At 36.8% G+C, this 22,872-nt stretch overlaps 1 protein-coding gene across 2 annotated transcripts in view; it reads right to left on the reverse strand.

Annotated features, from left to right (window-relative positions):
* Positions 1–22,872, reverse strand: part of LOC135220563 (dual specificity tyrosine-phosphorylation-regulated kinase 1A-like) — a 174,747-nt gene that overhangs the window by 58,137 nt on the left and 93,738 nt on the right. The window contains exon 5 of one of the 2 annotated variants that reach the window (XM_064257787.1): positions 14,657–14,804. In XM_064257787.1, the coding sequence (XP_064113857.1) occupies positions 14,657–14,804 (148 nt within the window). Of the gene's footprint in view, positions 1–14,641; positions 14,805–22,872 lie in introns of both variants that reach the window. The other variant, XM_064257786.1, reaches the window with a different exon arrangement.

Genomic DNA, 22,872 nt, shown 5'->3' on the forward strand with positions numbered 1-22,872 from the left:
AGAAACCTTACAAGTCTGAACAGGCATTACTCTTAATGTATTTCAGTTACTGACAAAACTAAATAAAAACAACACATAACTGGGAAATGAAAGCAATTCCAAATGAAGAGCTGACAAAACTTTATCCAGATTATTAAAATTACTGTAAAATCCAAAATATTTCAAGATAGCAAAACTTACATCTTAATTCTGTCAACCTCCTTGGCAAATTGTCAGCTTATAAACTTATTCTAAGCTTATTCTGCTAAACCAGTGAGTCAGGTCAATTATCATTAAGTTTAATCACTAGCATAAATATAGTAAAATTTTAAGAAAATGACAAACAACTAAATATCATAACTTTTCGGAGAATTCTTCCTATTTAAAAATATTACTAAAATAATAAAGCAAATTAAACCAACTGAACTATATTTAAAAACTATAAATTCCCAAATTTTACCATATACCACATTTATAGTTTTGCCTTTTTAAAGATGTGCTCGCACACAACGAAACACCTTTCAGTTGAATCCCATCTTATCAGCAGACTCAGTCATTGCCGATCCAGTTTTATAACGCTTGTCTAGCACCATAAAATCAGCTATTTATGGCGCCATAAGGGTGCTTATGGTGCTAATAACCAGTTATTGGTGCCATAAATCGCAGAGTTTCGGTTAATGGTGGGTTTCACTTATCGGCACCCCACCCCCGGAGACAGAATCCCCGCCAAGAACTGGGGACTGGGGACTGTGTGTGTGTGTGTGTGTGTATATATAACATAATATACAATATATAATATATAATATATATATATATATATATATATATATATATATATATATATATATATATATATATATAAAGATATAGATATAAATATATATATATACAGGCAGCCCCTCGGTTAGCAGCAAGGGTTCCGTTCCTGGGCTCCGACGCTAAGCGATTTTCGACGCTAAGCGATTTTAAAGCCTACAGCCACCGCACACCTTCTTTCAGAATACTAGACCAGTTAACAGCGCCCAAGACCAGTCAAACGGCGCCGTAATCCCGCAATGGCGCAATAAGTAAAATTCTATTTATGCAGTATAGTACTATAGAATTTACTGTACAGTAGTACTGTACTGTACATTATAGTATTATAAGTACGTACTGTAAAGTGAAAAAAAGCCTAGCTTTAATCCTTAGGGTGTCTACAGTATGTAAAGGTACAATGTTTTATACAGTGGTACAGGTAGCTATAGTGTTCAAGTTATGATAATTCGTCTTACGATAATCCGATTTTATGAGAGACCATATTACAATAGCCTAACTTGATCCTATCTTCTGGTTACATATGTTCAAAAACAGCAAAAGAGAATGATGAAAGTATGGTTTTAACGTTATACTCGTTGCGTAAACATGTGCAGCATGAACAACCGAACGAGAAACAACTTTTTTTTCCTTAGTACAACCGAATTGGATAACAACATCTATTTGGCTTGTATTTCAATCATCGTACCATAGTACACCATTACCATAGTTGTTATAAATGACATTATGTAGAATACGACCGAGATATCTTAATGTAATCACTTTATTCGCTATAGATCAAAGATCAATTGGGTAATATACTGTTAAATTTAACATATATAAAAATATATCAATTCCAAGACAGAGCAAATTAGATATTAAAGGACATTTGTAGCTTAATAATTGTATATGAATCACGGAGATATGATAAAATTCATTTCTTTTATATATTTCTTCGGAACCTCACATATTTGCGGATTTTTCTGTGGAACCTATCTAAAAATTATTGCCAGAGAACTAACCTACTTGCCAGTTTTTCTGTAGATAAATAGTCACTAATTGTGTATTTTGATGTTATTTTCATGAGTACATTTTTATGATAAAAAAATTATTTACTATTTACAAATATTCATGTTGATTAATACTGTATTAAGTTTAATAAGATTAAATGATATTAGATAATAAAAATAATTCTCTCTCTCTCTCTCTCTTACTTAAAATGTAGGTTTTTTGCATGATAAATGATTTATTAATTTTCAAATTATATTAATGTAAACAGCAAAAATATCAATTCATTAAAGAAAATACTATAGTGAATAAGTCAGATTTTAGTTTATAAATAAAAAAAATTTTCTGGGCTCAGCTCGTGTCGGCCTATGAAAGTAATCCTTAATATCATCTTTCTAGGTAAAATATCCTAAAATTACCAGAGAAAAACAAATTAAGAAAATGTCAGTAGGACTGACTCGCTCACTCTTAAAAAGAAGTGTCGGTATGAAATAGGGGCGAGTGTGGAACACTACCACGAGCCAAACACCAATTAGAACTTCCTATCAGAATCCCCATAAGAGAGAGCTGATACCAACGGGCGATGCAGCCTCTACTACTACTACTAGAGGACGCCACGGACAGCACCGCCCCTAGCGGTCATCCTTAATTTTAGCACCAGCGTCTTGACCGAGTTTTCCTCCCTCTCGTGCTGTTATTATTTGTGATTTATCTCGTTTTCTACGATGGAGCGTTCTGCAATTGCCACGGCTAAGTTAAGTAACTCATAAGTAATATTTTATCATAGTTTTATCTTCCGGGTTCCAGTATTTTCCTTTTTATAGGTCATATACGGTTCCCCGGTTGTCTCGTGGCGGCCATGCTGCCTCGTAAGAATTCCCGGTCCTCCATACTGGGACTTCTTATACTTATGGGCTTACTTTATCACGTTCATTGTTTTACATCGAGTTTTAGCTAGTTTAGCCCTCTTACCATTCTCTTAGCTTGGTATTTAGGGCTATCATTATTTTATTCTGGCCCAGCATCCCGGCTCTTGCTCTACATCGGCTATCGCTGGCTCCGAGTAGGCTACTGTTTCTTGGAATAGTTGCCTCCTCCTGGGCTTCTTTCTCTTTTCCTAAAAGTGTCTCTTCCACCTTTCGATGTGTTTATTATTATTATTATTATTTAGGGTGTTAGGCTAGCCTAGGTGCTTGTTCCATGTATTGGTACAGCTTGGTTCACGTGGCCCTACCACGGTTGTGGTGATCGCGGCCTAGGCCACCAGTAGTCACGTGTTCCATAGCACCTCACCCTGCCCCTTCCCTCCCTCTCTGATGTAGGGAGGAGCTGGGGGACCCCTTGGTTGTCATAACAACCTCATAGCCTTCTCTCACATTCCGGAGGTGCCGGGGGGTTCCGCCAGCAGGGGGTATAGGGCGACCACTATGAGGTACCGGGTTTCCATACGGGTAGTGGTGAGGCGGAAGGGTAGGCCATCCTTCCCATTTCCTAGCTCCCGCCGTGGTTTCACCGGGACCTCCTTTCCCCCCATACCCATTACTCAGCCACCTCCCTTACGATACGAAAGGAGCCTTCCGTCGCAGCCGGGGCCCCTTCGGTTTTAAGGTTATTGGCTCCGCTAGCGGGTAGGGTGGGTACTATGGATGGTCGTTTGCTTGCCTACTATATCCTTATATCTCTCCCTCGCTACCGGAAGGGAGCTTACCCTTACCTACGCACTCTTCTAGTAGACGGGTGGAGAGAAGTTGCATTGATGTTGTTACTGTCTATGTTAAGGATATATACCCTAATTTAAGATATTTTACAATGAATTGTGTTTTATAATTATGTTAATCAACCATCCCCGCCATTATCCGTTGTGGTTTCCTTTACCACCACTCCTAATTGGTTGATTCTTGTGCCTCCGCCACTGGCGGACCCATAGTCTCTTCCAACATGGTTACCACACGTATTTTAGCAGGGCTCTGGTTTTATCTAACCTTATCGCTCCGGCACCAGCGGAGCATATGTTAGGCTGTAAGTGTTTACTCTGTACTAATGTACATTTCCACTTACAGGCTACCAACTGTCAGGTCCTCGCTTGCAACGCGACGCTGCATGACCCCTGCGGACATGATGAGTGCAGGTCTCACGCCCCTTGTGCCACCCTGTTCAACGAGTCCATCGTTTGGCATCCCGAGGCCTGCACCATTTGCTACGACCTGGTCGGTCAGCTGGTTGATGGGGTAAGACCATTATAAGGTTGTTTATCAATTTACTAACACTTTTAGTTCGTAAGTTTGTTAACCCTGTCCGCAACTGGTAGCTAATTCAGCCTTTCTTTCAGGCTAGCGGTGTGAGGGAAGTCGCCCTCGCCACTCTGAAAGCGTGGGTGGGCGGCTTTGGAAAGAACGCCGCCAAGGGCCAGCCCTACATGTTGGATAAAAAGCTGGCCATCCAGATCTTCCCTGCGGGCAAGTCGACGGGCTACGTCGACCCCTTGTCCGCCGCCCCCGTAATAGCCGCCATCCAGCAGGATCTTCAGCAGTCGTTGGGGCTCGTAGCAGCCCAGGAGCCAGTTCCGGACGTCGCCGGCCTGGACCTGAATCTTGAGCCGATGGCGGTAGTGAATGAGGATTTGTTGGTTGAGGTAGGTTTGTCGGGCGCCCAAGGTCTTTCCTTGGGCGCTCCTGGATCTTCTCCTGTCCCTTCTTCTTCCGCCTCTTTCCAAGGCTTTCCGGGATCCGAGATCCCTAGCCGCAATCCCGCTCTCTCTGTACCTCCCAAGGAGAAGGGAAAGAGAGAACCGAAGACTCTGTCTAAGTCGACTTCTAGGAAGTCGTCTTCGTCTTCTTCGGGCGAGGGGGAAGAAGTCATTCGACTTCTTACTCCGACGCGGTAAAGGCTAACGGCCAAGCTCTTCCCAGTCGAAGAGCTCCAGAGGCAAGGCTTCGAAGGAGAAAAGCTCGCGCTACCTCCGAGTCGTTGCTTTTTTTTTTTTTTTTTTTTTTTTTTTTTTTTTTTTTTTTTTTTTTTTCTTCTCCCCGCCTCCGCGTCCCCTCCCCGGCTATGCCGGCAGGGGTAGCAAAGTACCAGCTCCTGGTTGTTCCATTCTCCTGTCTCACCAGGAATGATGGAGCAGGTAGGAGTGATGGTTGGGTCCCAAATCTCAGCTTGGGGAACCCGCTTTGAGCAGATGTTCGCACAATTGTCGAGCACTCTGTCTCAAACTGGACAAACCGTCCAAGAGCTCTCGAATAGAGTAAGAGAGACTGAGGATCGGATGATTGGGCTATCCCAGGCTCCTCCCCCAGTATCCCCTGCTTCTAGCACGGGGATTCTACAACTCCCGTCTTATGACTCTCTGCCATCCTTCTCTATGGAGAATCCATGGAGAGTAGCGGCCTACGCTCCCTTTAAGGACGGCATGATTTCCATCCCGGAGTTTGGCACTCGAAGGATTGAGGACTTCGAGTTCTATCCTCCGGGCCTGTCACAGCCTTTCATCGGGTATGCTAGGCTGACGCCAACGGCTCTGACAAGGGAGGACAAGATCTCGAAGGAGTCTGTCCTCTACAGTAGAGACCACGCCCAACGGGAATGGGTTCACTGCCTTGAGGACTGGGAGTGTACTAACACTAAACTCCAGGCCTATAAGAGCCCCTTCACTATTTTCGCCACGGAAGAGGAGGTCTCTCTTCCGTTCGCTACGAAATTGGTGGAGAAGGCTCTTCAGGCAGTCCTCAAGGATGAGCCCGTTCCACAGTTGAGAGAGTCGGAGTCCACTTCTCCACTCTTTCCCGCCTTCGGAGAGTTATGGGAAAACCTGCCAGCTACTTTCACGCAGGGTAAACTCAAGCCGGACTGCGCTATGGACCAGTTCGGTGAGAAGTTGCCTAGGCTTCCGGACTCCCTAATCCAGGCAGAGTTCGATGCGCGAACTAGGTTTGGCAGGTCCCTTAACTCTATCGTAGTCACGGAAATGGCTGCACTGTCTTATGCGAACGAACCGCTATTCAAGATCTTAGCGAAAGCACAATTCCACACGGTTCTTCTAGACGCTTTCGACTTCTTCCAAGCCAGGAAGAACTGTCGGAAACATGTTCTTCAAGAATGTACTATCAGGCACGAGCCTAATAGACTCTTGACTGCCAGCATGTGGGGAGCGGATCTCTTCCCGGAGTCAGCAGTGAACGAAGTTCATCACGAAGCTGCTAGACTCAACCAGAGCCTTAGAGCTAGGTGGGGCATTTCCTCTAAGAGGAAACAGGAATCCGTTCCCACTGCTGGCAAGAAACCAAAGAAGGCTGGTAGGAGGTTCCAGCCATATAAAAAACTCCAGCCTCAGCAGCAGTTTGTGCAGGCGGTCCCAGTCACCCAACAAGGACAACCTGCTACATCTAAACAAACTCAGCCTTACCTCCTGGTGCCCCAGCAATCCCAACCTTCGACCTCCTATGCCATCTCGCCTGCCTTTAACCCTGCTTTTGAGGCTCAAGGCTACTCTCAATCGAGAGGTAGGGCGAGAGGTTACTTTCGTCACCGTGGCGCAGGAAGGGGCGCAAGGAGTAAGCAGTTCAGAGGAGGGCGTGGTGGCCAACCCGCCCATCAGCAATGAGGCTCTTCAGGTAGGAGGGAGGCTGTTCCTCTTCCGCCACAGGTGGGGGTTCAGCAGTTGGGCACAGAGCATAGTGTCCAAAGGATTAGGCTGGAGCTGGATCCAAGATCCTCCTCCAATCAAATCATTCCATCAGGTACCGTCAAAGGAATTGATAGATTACGCGGAAGAACTCCTTCAGAAAGGAGCTATTGCGAGAGTCAAGCATCTAAAATTTCAAGGTCGCTTATTCAGCGTTCCAAAGAAAGGCTCAACAAAAGAAGGGTAATCTTAGACTTGTCAAAGCTAAACTCTTTCATTCGCTGCGACAAGTTCAAGATGCTTACCCTCTCGCAAGTAAGGACCTTACTGCCGCGTGGAGCCGTCACATGCTCCATCGATCTTACAGACGCATACTATCATATCCCTATAGCCAGGCACTTCCGCCCATTCCTAGGATTCAGGCTAGGAAGTCAGACATTCTCATTCAAAGTGATGCCCTTCGGTCTGAATGTAGCCCCCAGGGTATTCACAAAGATAGCAGAAGTGGTTGTACAACAATTGAGAGCTCAGGGAATCATGGTAGCGGCATACCTCGACGATTGGTTAATCTGGGCACCAACAGTCGAGGAATGTCTCAAAGCTACCAAAAAGGTAGTTCACTTTCTGGAACATCTGGGGTTTCCAGATTCCAAAAACAAAACGAAATCCAGACTCGTTCCGGAATCTCGTTTTCAGTGGCTGGGAATCCAATGGGATTTGTCCTCCCACAATCTATCAATTCCAGTAGCCAAACGGAAGGAAATAGCAAAATCTGTCAGGCAATTTCTCAAGTGCAAACAAACATCAAGAAGAACCAGGAGAAGAATCCTAGGGTCTCTTCAGTTTGCTTCAGTAACAGATATCCTTCTGAAAGCAAGGTTGAAAGATATAAATCGAATTTGGCGGTCAAAAGCAAACTCCAAATATCGAGACAAGTTGTCAGTGATCCCACAGATCCTCCGCAACCAAACTACGGCCTTGGTCAAGAGTACAGAACCTAGCCAAGAAAGTACCCCTTCAATATCCCCTCCCGATGTTAACCATTCACACGGACGCATCCCTGTCCGGTTGGGGGGGATACTCTCAGTTCAAACAGGTTCAGGGGACTTGGTCAGTTCAATTTCGCCAGCTCCACATAAACGTGTTGGAAGCAATGGCAGTATTTCTTACTCTGAAGAGACTGCTTCCCCCGAAAAGTCTCATCTAAGGCTAGTTTTGGACAGTGCAGTAGTAGTTCATTGCATCAACAGAGGAGGGTCCAAATCCAAGCATGTGAACCATGTCATGATAGCCATCTTTGCATTAGCAAGCAAACACAAATGGCATCTGTCTGCCACTCATCTGGCAGGAGTAAGAATGTGATAGCGGACACCCTGTCCCGGTCAGTCCCTCTGGGAATCATAGTGGTCTCTAGACGTCGGGTCATTCCAGTGGGTAAGCCAGAGAGTCCCAGGTCTCCAAGTGGACCTCTTCGCCTCACAAGCGAACCACAAGCTCCCTTGCTATGTGGCCCCCAACCTGGACCCTCTGGCTTATGCCACGGACGCCCTGTCGTTGGATTGGAATCAATGGAGGAAAATTTATGTTTTTCCTCCAGTGAATCTTCTCTTGAAAGTCTAGACAAACTAAGGTCTTTCAAAGGGATAGTAGCTCTGATTGCACCGGACTGGCCCAAGAGCAACTGGTATCCACTTCTCCTTGGAATTGGGTCTCCGACCTCAACGGATCCCCAATCCCAAACTATCACAATCAGTACAAATGAGGACTGTGTTCGCTTCCTCAGGAACTCTCCAGACCCTAACTTTATGGACTTCATGAAGTTTGCGGCTAATAAAGATGCTAACATTGATCCACAGAATATTCTCTTCCTGGAATCAGATAAGAGGGAGTCAACCATCGGACAATATGGACTCAGCTGTTAAGAAATTAGCATCTTTCTTGAGAGAATCGAACACTACAACCATGACAGTTAATTTGGCTATATCCTTTTTCAGATCTTTATTTGAAAAAGGTTTAGCAGCTAGCACGATTACCACTCACAAGTCGGCTTTGAAGAAAATCTTTCAAGTAGGTTTTCAGATAGATTTAACTGAATCTTATTTCACATCTATCCCTAAAGCCTGTGCTAGACTTAGACCTTCTCAGAGGCCTACTACAGTTTCATGGTTCTTAAATGATGTTCTCAAACTAGCTTCAGATACTGACAACTCATCTTGTACATTCATAATGCTCCTGAGGAAAACTCTATTCTTATTAAGCCTAGCCTCAGGAGCAAGAATTTCAGAACTGTCGGCTCTATCCAGAGATGCGGGCCATGTGGAATTCCTCCCATCAGGAGAAGTTCTACTTGCTCCGGATCGTAGCTTTTTTAGCTAAAAAATGAAGATCCTCTTGCAAGGTGGGCTCTTGGAAGGTTATCCCACTTCCACAGGATCCTTCTCTCTGCCCAGTTTCAACCCTTAGAGCCTTTCTATCTCGTACTTCTTCTAGATCCTCGGGTGCTCTCTTCATGAGAGAAAAAGGTGGTACTTTGTCAGTTAAAGGTATTAGGCAACAAATCCTTTACTTCATTAAACAAGCCAACCCTGAGTCATTCCCAAAAGCACATGATATCAGGGGAGTAGCCACCTCTATTAACTATTTCCAACATATGAACTTTGAGGATCTTAGGAAGTATACTGGATGGAAATCACCGACAGTCTTTAAACGGCATTATTTAAAGTCCTTGGAATCTTTAAAGTTTTCAGCAGTAGCAGCGGGAAACATAGTTTCCCCTGATACTGCTTAGTAGTTGTAGTATTAATCCAGGTCTCCTTTCTACCTACTTCAACCAACATGCCTCAACCTATCACCAGGCTACTCATCATCATAGCCTTAGCCGTTGTGTGTTATAGTGGTCTGTCCCTTATTTTTTTGCTAGGGACAGCCACATTTGTACTGATATGTACTCCAGTGGTCCTATCCTTATTTTATGCTAGTTAGGCCACAATATGTTTGTATAAATTTTCCATTAAGACTTGTGATAACTTCAGTCACAATGAGTTTGTATATATTTGAATTAATTGTATTATCTGTATTGATGATGGATTTGAGTGTACCTACCCTTATTTTTATGCTAGGGTAGGACACATGTATGTATATGCTTGTTTTACTTTTTATGTTCTAAATAAGTAAATTCAATAATTTTCTTATTTACATGCATATTAGGTTATTTTTACTACCTTTTAAGTACTTTAAGTTTACTAACATTCTGTTATTGTTTATCATAGTTAGTTTAAGTACTTATTTTGTATGCTGTATGTGATTTACTTATATTATATCCATCATTTTAACATGTTTTTCATTTTTTCCTTTTCCATCTTGTCTGTTTCTCTGGTACTCTTTCATAGGCCGACACGAGCTGAGCCCAGAAAAGGGATTTTGACGAAGGAAAAATCTATTTCTGGGTGATTGGCTCGTGTCGCCCTATGAAACCCATCCCTTTTATGGTTTGTTTTCCCCCCCTTGCAGGACAAGATGTAATTATGATTATATTTTAATTAAGGATGACCGCTAGGGGCGCTGCTGTCCGTGGCGTCCTCTAGTAGTAGTAGTAGAGGCTGCATCGCCCGTTGGTATCAGCTCTCTCTTATGGGGATTCTGATAGGAAGTTCTAATTGGTGTTTGGCTCGTGGTAGTGTTCACACTCGCCCCTATTTCATACCGACACTTCTTTTTAAGAGTGAGCGAGTCAGTCCTACTGACATTTTCTTAATTTTGTTTTTCTCTGGTAATTTTAGATTAATTTTACCTAGAAAGATGATATTAAGGATTACTTTCATAGGGCGACACGAGCCAATCACCCAGAAATAGATTTTTTCCTTCGTCAAAAAATCCCTTATAATATTATAATATTTATATATATATATATATATATATATATAAATATATATATATATATATATATATATTATATATATAATATATTAAGTATATATAATTATGAATATATATAGTATATATATTATATATATTATATATATATATATATAATATATATATAAGAATATATATAGATATATATAGATATTTAATATAGATATAATATAAAGATATAAGATATAGATTATAGATATAGATTATAGAATAGATATAGATAATAAGATTAGATATGATATAGAATATTATAATTAAGATATAGATATAATATAGATATAGATATATGATATATAGGAATATATATATATAGATATGTATATATAAGATATATAGATATATAGAATATATATATATATAGATATAGATATTAATATATATATATAGAATATATTATTATATATATATATATGATATAAGATATTATTAGAATATATATATATCTAGATTATTAGATTATATATTAGTACTATATAGATTATATATATTATATAGATTATAATATTATATATATTAGATATAGATATATATATATAATAGATATAGATATATATATATATATAGATTAATATATATATATATAGATATAGATTATTATAGATTATATAAGATATAGTTATATATAGATAATATATATTAGATATAATAGATTATATAAGATATATTAAGATATATAGATTATATATATATATTATATAGATATATAATAAGATATATTTAGATTTATATATAGATTTATATAAGATATATAGATTATATATATTTATATAGTAAATAGATTATATAGATATATAATTATAGATATAGGATATATAGATATAATAATAGATATTATATATATAGATTATTATATTTAGATATTATAGTATAGTATATATATAGTTATATATCTAGATATAGATTATATAATATATATATAAAGATATAAATATATATATAGATTATATATATATATTATATTATGATATATAATATTAGTTATTAATAGATATTATATATATATATAATATATATATTAGATTAATAGATATTTATAGATATATTATTATATATATATATATAATAATATATATAGATTATATATATATAAGATAATATATAGATAATAGTTATATTATCGATATAGATATATATTAGATATATTATAGATAATAGATTATTATATTAGATATATATAGATATAGATATATAAGATATAGAATATTATATAGATATAAGATAATAATATATAATATAATTATATATATTATATATATTATAGATTATATAGATTAAGATATATAGATATTATATATATTAGATTATATAATTAATAATATTATATATATATATATTAATTATATATATATATATATAGATATAGATTAATATATAGATAATATATATTATATATATAGGAATTATATATTATAGATTTAATTAGATATATATATAATATATAGAAATTATTAGATTATATTATATATAGATTATATAATGATAATATAGATTAGATTATAGATATATATATACTAGATATTAGATATATATAATAATTATAATATAGCGTATATATATTATATAAGATATTAGATATATATATATGTATATATATGTATATATATGATATATAATATACGATATAAGGATATATATATAATATAGTAGATATATATATAGATATATATATATATAATTTATAGATTATTATAGATATATAGATTATAATATTGATATTATAATATATTATATAGATAATTATAGAATATATATATAGATATATATTATAGATTTATAATATATATATAATTAGATATATATATAGATATATAGATATATAGAATATAGATATATAGATATAATAGATTATAATATAGATATATATAGATATAGATATATATAGATATATATAGATATACGATATATAGATAATATAGAATAGATATATAGATATATATATAGAATATATAAGACTGTATATATAGATATATAAGATATATTATATAGATATATAGATATATAGATAATATAGATATACTAGAATTATTATATAATATATAATAGAAAAAAAAAATAATATATATATAGATTATATAGATATTATATATAGATATATAGATTATAGATATATATATAAGATATAAATGTATTAGATATAAATACTAGAATATAAATAATGATAATAAATTATAGATTAATAGGATATAGATATATATAATATAGAAAATATAGATATAGATATAGATATAGATAATATAGATTATAGATATATATAGATATTAGATATAGATATATATAGATAATAGAGTATATATAGATAATGATATATATAGATATTAGATATAAGATATATATAGATATAGATATATTATAGATATAAGATATATTATTAGAATATAATAGATATATAATAGACTATATATATTATAAGATATAAATATATATTAGATATATATTATATAGATATATATATATAGATATATATATATATATATATATATATTATATATATTATAAAATTATATATATTATTATTAATGAATTTTGAATTTTTGAATAAATTCAGTGTAAAAAATTTACAAATTCATAGTCAGTCAAAATTTTAAGAGGTCAAGGAAAGTAAGTACATACTATATAGAAAAAATATAGCTAAATGAAAATTAAAAAGTGCATAACCTTAAAAAAGAAACTAGGAAAAACTTATAAGCGCCAAAATATATAAGCCACACACACTGCATGAACACCTGGATTTTAAACCAGGTTGAGCTTAAAATTTTTGTATGTATGAGAGATGTCAGTTGTAAAACTATTATGGGTTGGGTCCTACTGATGTCTCAACCTTTTGCAAAATTATAAAGATTATTCAAACCAAATCATGGATTTAAGTTTAAGCCTAAAGAATTAATTCTTCTAGAGGCCCCCGTCAATGTACTGGATACACTGGTCATCCAATTTGATCATGGAAACCAGATACAATTTTCTTTCTTTTAGATAGTATTACAGTGGTCCCTCTGTATTCGCATGGGATGCATACCAGACGCCTACACCCCCCACGAATAGTTAGAATCTGCAAATAGTTGGAACCCCTATAAAAATGCTTAAAAGCTCCTATCTTGTTAGTTAAACCTCAAAAAAAATATATATATATATCTGGTTTTTTAATTGTTTTATCACAAAAAGTGCAGTTTATGAGAAAAAAAAAAAAAAAAAAAAAAAAAAAAAAAAAAAAAAAAAAGGTCTATATTTCTCATAGAACAATACCGCAAATAGGTGAATTTTCCGCGAATAATGGGGGAAATGTTCCAGTGAGAAATCCGTAAATGTGTGAGTTCGCAAATCCGGAGAATACGAATACCAGGGGTCCACTGTAATCACATTTACTTATAATACAGTAGAATATTTATATAAAAATGTATTGAATGGCATTGAGGACATGTCTTGTAGAGAGAAATGCTAGGCTAGGGATTTTGGAGTAAAGTGGCTGCCTCCTTTAATCACTTCATCTTTTGCTACCCAACTAAGTACTAATACTACTATTTGCAACTGGGGCTACCGCATGAACCACAAGCAAGAGTTGAACCTCAGACCCTATGGATGCTACCTCAGCACTCAAAGTCTATTAAGTCAACTTGTTTTCAACCTTTCATGTGTGCAAATGCTTGAAAGCTGCTGTATCAACAGTAGTGGCAATACTACAGATATCACTACTTTCTAGCTTCCTAATGCTTCTTCTTCCAAAACCACCATAAAAGCTCACAATCTCAAGATATCATACTGAAATAAAATGAGTGTTTTTCTAAAATAGTGAATTAACTTTGTGAGATTCGTCTTATATCAATATGCATCAATACCATAACTAGTTTTAAATACCTTAATGAATTGATTCTTAGGACTTCACTATGAAATAAACTGCTTACAGATTAAAAAAAAAATACACAACTACATTCTACAAGAACGTTTCGGAAGTGTGATAACTGTCAAGTGTAACAATAGAACTACATAAAAAACATCCTTCAACCAAAATTTCCCATCACCTAAGCCTAACATGGAATGCAAAATGTGCCAAAAAAACCTACATTGCCATAAAATTTGTATTTTACAACATTTTCTGGGGTTATGTAAACATTAAAAACTAACTGGTAACATATGCTTCAAATCATAATTATGACAGACGGAATTTGTTATGGCAATGATAATCATGATAGTACTACAATAATCCTAAAATGAACAACAATAACAAAAATGTAGAATTAAGAAAATAAGACCAACAAAATAAGACTTGGCAGAATAGTAGAAGAGTTAGTGGTTACTGTGTTAGGGGTGCATTGCTCAGCTTCATCTACCCACCTATCTTGTCTTTACCTATATAATACTTGTTGTCTGAATCCGCCCGATTCATCATCTCCAATAATTTTACTTCAATTTGGGCCTGATTTAAGAACGGCTTTTTGTTCTTGATTATCTTGATTGCCGTCCAAGTCTGTTCTTCATGGTCATAGGCTTTTACAACCTGAAACGTAAACAATATTAAACAATCATACAATAAACAAACACTGTAAAAGTAAAATGTTAGTCATATAAAAACTAATACTAGTGTAAAAGTAAAATATAAGTAAATTTCAATCGCTACAACAAATGACACAATTAATTACTACTAAATCATGGCAGTGTATCTGCTTACCATCTACTTCTATTTTATAAAACTTTCCACTACTGCCTTAATAGTGTGCTTACTTACCAGAAGATAAATGTAGTTTTTTGTAAAAATATATACTCAAATTTTTAAGCTTTAGGTCTCTAGGATTCTCCAGTGAACATACTAAGGGTATTACAATCAATCTAAATTTTTCATTTGAATCCTTTATGTGGTATTCAAGTGACATAAAAAGCTATCGTATATATTTTGTTACTATTTGATCCTTGATATATGGTTTACAAAGTATGTCTTCATATTGTTTTACTATTTGATCCTTGATATATGGTTTATAAAGTATGTCTTCATATTGTTTTACTATTTAATCCTTTATATATGGTTTACAAAGTATGTCTTCATATGGCTGCAAATGTTTCATTTGCTGCAATAAATAGGAAGTAACATTACCCACATAAGTAAAATTAATTTTCTGACTTTCAACCTGCACTCAATGCATAGTTTTTAAAATTTTCGTTCAACATTTTACAGAAAGCAATACAGTAGTTCAACACAGCAAGGGGTATTATTTACTTAGTTGTCCAGATTTATTTTGCTGCTTAATGTGGAGGTTCCACTTACAATGGGACTAAATAGCTGCGGCAACTACCAGTCTTCATATACCTGATCTTGCCTTAGTGTGGGTACCCAAGACCTTACAATAATTGTTGGTTTCAAAAAAGGGCAATAACAGCCATTTGACCCATCTTGCTGGGGCAACCACTTTGTAAACACGCCAGGTGGAGTTGTATTAAACTGATCTATTTTTCTATTGCTTCCTTGTCTACACGGCCCCCTCTCCTGCTTAACTTCAAAGTGACCACAAAAAACCTACAAGTGATATGTGGTACTGACCAAGGGAAATATAAAATTAATATCTATAACTGTGTACATATTAAATACAAACCCATTTTGCAAACATGAGCTAAATTTGAGGTTTGCCACAACTATAGGTGCTAATGTACGCCAGCCTTCCTAAGGGATATAAACAGCCCTAAAGTAGTTAAGAGGTGAACACAGTTACACCTCCAATGAACTGCCAAGACTTGAAAGTGTAGGCAGATATGCTTATGAAAATCAATCGACGTAGATGTTGCTCTGACACTGCCCTGTTTCACTTTCATAAGGGGGCAATCCTCTCGAGACTATGCATGGTGTGCTTCCAGGATTTAGGATTAATAAAGAAAGCCAAGGCATTCTAAGACCTAAGAGCCAAAGGATTCTTGATGGTTCAGTAGAGCTTTGGTCTTGCCATCATCTTAGCATGAATGGATGCTGCAACAACAACAACAACAACAACAAAAATTCTGCTCCAGGATGTGTACACAGCCACAGTCTCCAGAAATTGTGTTCAAGGAAAGAGCCTTGAGAGGAGTCTCTCTCTGGGGTAGAAAGGAGGGACATTAAGGAGTCTTAAGCCAACAACAGCTTAGCAGAACCTCCCACAATCCAGCTGAAAAGCGTGAACAGTTTTGCCTATGTCAGCAAGGATTTAAAGCCTTGATGGAAGCATCAGGCAATCCTTGAGCAGTTCTCAAGTGGTACAGCCCTTATTAGTATGTTGTTAATACGTATAGGTGTGAAGATAGTGACTGCCTCTGAACTTGCACCATAATCTATACAGCTCCCGCGATACTGAACAAGAAATTAGTGGACTTTTCTCTTGTCATTAGGAAAGAGTTCCTAATGACTTATAAAAGTCTCAGGAGCTTAGGAGCTAGACAATAATTCAATGCAGTTAGGTGAAGCATTTCGATATTTCCATCCCTGCCTGACAAAGCACATTTGTCAATGAAGCAATGCCAATCTGCTTATAGAGGTAATGACTAGGAACTCTACTGATACCTGTAAAAACGGGGAATTAATGTGTCCTCGGCCATCAAAACATAAAGAGAAGAATGGTGGAGTTCCTGGTAGTCCTCAATCCTACAGTACCCACTTCACCAGCATAAACATTGGGAAGGCATAGACAAACAGGTTTGTCCAATCTTGAACCATAACATCTACTGCCCAGGCTTGAGGGCCCAGAACTTGGGAGAATACAGCTGGAGACTATGATTCAGCTTCACTGCAAAGAAGTCAATACGTAATGGGTTAGCCGACCACACACTGCCTTGCAAACTACAACATAAGATAAATCACAGGAGAGTACCTGTCCTAGTTGACTTTATGTGTCCACCAAACAGACAGTCAACCAGGAACCAACGTGGCATATGGACAATATCCCTCTTCACTGTCCAGTGGCTAAAGTCCTGGTGATGGCTACCAAGGATTTTGAATTCATGCCCCCAACCATCTTATATGACAGAGGTGGCTAAACAGTCGATCGCGGCCACTTGTTTGGTTGATCGCCATTCCCCCACAATGCAATATAAAACAAAAACACAAGCATTATATATATATATATATATATATATATATATATATATATATATATATATATATATATATATATATATATATATATATACACAAAAGTGAGGCAATTATACTCATGTTTTATCATATTATGGCACTATTTGAAATTTTTTTTCCCACGTAATAATATGTGATTATGCAGTATGGTAGATTGTAAAAGAGCTTCAGTCTTTAGAGTAGATCTCAGAGTCCAAAGTCTGGCCACCCTTGTTATATGAGCTTGAGAAGGCACGCCTGAGAAGACAGAAATTACTTAAATCCCATCTGGATAGCCAACAACTAATTGCTGTTAAGGTGAAAACTTGTCGCTACTGTTGACCACACCCTTGAAGCAACTAGTTCTCAATAACCACACCCCCATCCTCATCTGAGGTCTGGGTTCAGGGAATCTGGGAGCCTCACTCTGAGAAGCAATACTATGAACAACAACCAATGAAGGGAAAGAATCCATTCTTGGCTACATGGCTACGACTCATGGTCTGGCTGAGTTTCTCCGTGCCATTGCAATAGAAGAGTACTTGGAACTAATTTCTCCTGAGAAGACTAGCGGCCAAGGTGATACAACCAGCATAAGTGGGCATACTCCTTGAGGAGGAGAAATTCTCTCATGATTAATAACACACTGTCTACTCAAGCTTAAATTGAAAAGCCTTTAACTGAACAGAATAAATCACCATGCCCCTGTTAGGACACTAGATTCCAGAGATTACTTGTGGCATTCTTAGTAAGCCTAATGAAGGGGATAGCACCCTAGGGACAACTTGGGGCATGGAACGCTGCCAAAAACAGAGCTCAACATTGATATGGCTTTCCCCAAAGTTGGTAAATGGAGACATGAGAGTACGCATCATTCATGGCCCCCAAAACCATGCAGTACCTTCCTCCATGGCAGCTGAAGACAGTGGAGATTATCTCCATGGAAAAAAGGGAAACAGTTGGCCATAAGGTTGATCCTGTAAAAGTCTAGGGAAAGTTCTCCAACTTCACATTGCCTGGCACTTAGAATAGCTGTGTCAACAGGCCAGCAAGGAAACCGGTACTTCTTCTAATGATGTCTTCTCTAATGGAGAAAAAGACTTCCTGACCAACACCTCTCTCTTCTCTCGGTTGCTCAGTATGACTGCAAGGTTAAGAGCTGGTTGAAGAGGTGATGAATTCCTGAAAGGCACACAATAACCTTTGAAAACATCCTTTCCCAGGGCATCGACAGCTATGGGTTACCACAGTAGAGTGAAGTGGCCCACTGCACCCACAGGCATGCAAGGGCTTGAAGAGCTAATCAGAATTAGGAATCTTGATATTAGTGGAATAAATGCACATCCCCTTTGGAGAAAGAAATCTTGATCCTTGCTGTCAAAAGGACACTTCTTTCTTCCTGAGCCTAGTAGGAAGACAAGTAGAAGAGAAGGAAACTTCCCTTTAGTGGCCTGGGGATGGTGAAGAAAAGTACTACTGTATTTCAGTCTTCTATGTCTCTACAGCTATTGAAACTGGTAGCTTTTTGTTTATTAATTCCCAAAATGAATGAGCTGAAACTAATCAATGTCTGGTAAGGAGGGAGACTGAAGGAACTCGCCAAGAGCAACCTGGCCCCCAATGTGAACTTGAGGCTGCTGGTGACATGAGCCACTTCACCTATCACATCCAAATTAAAACCTTGATAGGGAAACAGAAATCGAGCTCTTGAATTGAGCAATGTATGTTAGTAGACACAAGTGTCCCTCTCTTGGCTGGAAACCCATGGACCATAACAGCTGGATCAGGAGAAGAGGGGATAAAAATCCCGTGTTTGATATACCATAGCCTTCCTAGTAGACAACAAGGGAGACTACAATAAATTCTTTTCTTCCTGAATAGGAGGAAAGGAGAATTCTGTCAGGAAGAGCAATGCCAATAAGAGTCCTCTTTCTCAGGGACAAAGTATCCACAGAACCAGTATCACAAGACGAGGCGCCACAGATCCCATAATCCATCTGGCAGAAACTTGAAAGTCAAAAACTTTGTCACTAAGTGGACTCACTGACACCTTGTGGACTTGCTGAAGTCTCATGTTAGCTCACTTACACCTCTGACTTGTTAATGCCCGTGCGGACTCGCTGATGCCCGAGCAGACTTGCTGATGCCCATGCAAACTCGCTGACGCCTCATGCAGTATGCACTCACTGACGCCTTGTGTGGACTCACAGACAACTGTGCAGACATCTTATGTGAACTTGATAACACCTGTGGGGCCTCGACAACAAACCACAGAAGCCTTGGCATGGACATAACAGTGGCCTTGTCAAAAAGAAAACTTGAACCATCAGAGATAAAAGGGAGAAATGGCACACACGCTTACTCCTGATGGCCCAACTAAAGACTCAGGGCTACTAGCAACAGCTGCAGGCATAACAGCAGCACTCACTATGGATCGCTAGCAGTTATCTGGCTAAGACATATTGCTAGAATAACCATGGGACAACGAGGTCAGACACAAGATCTAGACCTATTGAAGATAAAGGCCTACCATAACTGTACCTATATGAATGTCCTGGGATGTTAGTCCCTCGTCCAGAACCTCCAGGACTACCAGGCCTGTTGGCAGAGGTGCCGAGGTGACATACAAGGCTGCATCCGTGGACTGCCTGTACTGACATTTAAAACTATAATATTAACATGTAAATCAGGATGCAAAGGCTAGTGTTCTGGATTGACTAACTATCATACTTTGTGTTAAAAAGGGTGAGACTAATATTTTGTGACTGTTCAAAGGCTCAGATTATCATAAACATGGAAATCTACTTTTTGTTGACCCAAGACTAATAAATCTCAAAGGAAGTCATAAGAAAATAGAAAATGAGAAAGCTAAGAAGACATAGTCATTTCTGGCACCTTCCTTCAAAGGTACAACCTGCCCTGCCCAGCAACTACTATTGGTTCTAACACTATGCATACAGGCAATTATAAGTGATGTCACACACACACACACACAACTTAGACTGGCATCCTTCTTGTTATTGCATTTAACCCTTAAACGCTGATTGGACGTATTAAACATCAACGAAAATTGTCTGTTGGGTGCCGAATGGACGTACGAAACGTTGACGCAAAAATGTTTTTTTAAAAATTCACGGAAAAATAGGTACAGGCCTACTTGGCGAATACTTTTGAATCACGCACCTTGAGGGATGCTGGGAGTTCACAGATCAAGCTGTTGTTTTGTTTACAATCGTTACCTAGGTGCAAGCGCAATTTCATTTCTTCTCGCAATAAAAAGCATCAGCGACACATCTCAGAAATTATTTCATCACTTTGACATAATTTTTGCACCGTTTTATATTAGCCATTACACAGAGTTTTATAAATGAAAATGTGCGCAATTTTATGTAGAATACAACAAAAAACACCCCATGGTTGTAACTTTTATCAGTTTTGAAATATTTTCATATAAATAACAATAAGTGCCAAAATTTCAACCTTCGGTCAATTTTGACTCTACCGAAATGGTCAAAAAACGCAATTGCAAGCTAAACTCTTATATTCTAGTAATACTCAACCATTTATCTTCATTTTGCAACAAATTGGAAGTCTCTAACACAATATTTTGATTTATGGTGAATTTAAAAAAAAAAACTTTTTCCTACGTCCGCGTGGTAACTGCTGAAAAAATCAAATTTTTCCGTCCAATGTAATGTTTGCACCGTTTTATATTAGCCGTTACAAAGTTTTATAAATGGAAATGAGCGCAATTTTACGTGGAATACAACAAAAAATAACCCATGGTTGTAGCTTTTATCAGTTTTGAAATATTTTCATATACATAACGATAAGTGCCAAAATATCAACCTTCGGTCAACTTTGACTCGACCGAAATGGTCGAAAAACGCAATTGTAAGCTAAAAATCTTACATTCTAGTAATATTCAATCATTTACCTTCATTTTGCAACAAATTGGAAGTCTCCAGCACAATATTTCAATTTATGGTGAATTTATGAAAAAAACTTTTCCATTACCTCCGCGCGGTAACTCTTCCGAAAAAATCAAACATTTTTTTGTCTGATGTCGTAATGTTTGCACCATTTTATATTAACTGTTACATAAAGTTTTATATATGAAAATGTGCGCAATTTCATGTAGAATATAACAACAAACAACCCAGGGTTGTAGCTTTTATCAGTTTTGAAATATTCTCATATAAATAACGATAAGAGCCAATTTCAACCTTCGGTCAACTTTGACTCTACCGAAATGATAAAAAAACGCAATTGTAAGTTAAAACTATTACATTCTAGTAATATTCAATCATTTATCTTTATTTTGCAGCAAATTTGAAGTCTCTAGCACAATATTTTGATTTATGGTGAATTTATGAAAAAACCTTTTCCTTATGTCCGCGCGGTAACTCTTCCGAAAAAATAATAAATTTTTTCGTCTGATTGTCGTAATGTTTGCACCATTTTATATTAGCTGTTACATAAAGTTTTATATATGAAAATGTGCACAATTTCATTGTAAATACAACTAAAAACAACCCATAGTTGAAGCTTTTATCAGTTTTGAAATATTTTCATATAAATAACGATAAATAGAAAAAACTTGACCTTCGATCAAGTTTAACTTGACCGAAATGGTAGAAAACTGCCATTGTAAGCTACAACACTTACAGTCTAGTAATATTCAATCAATTACCTTCATTTTGCAACAAACAGGAAGTCTCTAGCACAATATTTCGATTTATGGTGAATATTTGAAAACTTTTTTTTTTACGTCCGCACGTTACGAATTCATGGATCATAGTGTGATAATATTTTCTCTGTGTTGCTTTGATTGTTTTAAAATTTGTTATATACCAAAATCATCGCAATTTAGTGTACAATACAACGAAAAAACAATCCAACTCATTAGCTTTAACCATTTTGCTCACAGCACGATTTGTATACAATTATATATGAAATTTTTTTTCGCGCTGTCATATATTCCAATATTTATATATGATAATGATATAATTTTTCATTTCTGATGGTTGGATACTAAACTTCTGGCAATGACAAAAAAAGGAGCCAAAAATAAACTCCTAATCTTGAAAACTAAGCGTGCTGTGATTTTATGAAAAAAAAAAAAAAAAACTTCCGCTTCGGCGGTCACTCGCGAACACCGCCGGCATACGGGAGTCACTTTCGAAAATACTGGCTCGGCGTTTAAGGGTTAAACTATGCGGACATTAAAAGGGCTCTGATTTCATAAACCAAGATGCTTACCTATACTGTGCTCTATCTTTTGAAACATTGCTGAAGGCCTTAGGAATCACAGGCCTGATCAATTAGCAATACCCTTATTTTTAAAGCCTCAAATCATACATATAATGTAAATACAGTCATAAGCATGAACACAATCACAGTCCTCTAAATATTTTCTAGACTTACATGTATTGCTATCATTACCAGTTCTTCTACCCATGGGCAACACACATGTACAGTCATGACCCCAAGA

The sequence above is a fragment of the Macrobrachium nipponense genome, chromosome 2, assembly GCF_015104395.2.
Source record: "Macrobrachium nipponense isolate FS-2020 chromosome 2, ASM1510439v2, whole genome shotgun sequence".
Lineage (NCBI taxonomy): Eukaryota > Metazoa > Arthropoda > Malacostraca > Decapoda > Palaemonidae > Macrobrachium > Macrobrachium nipponense.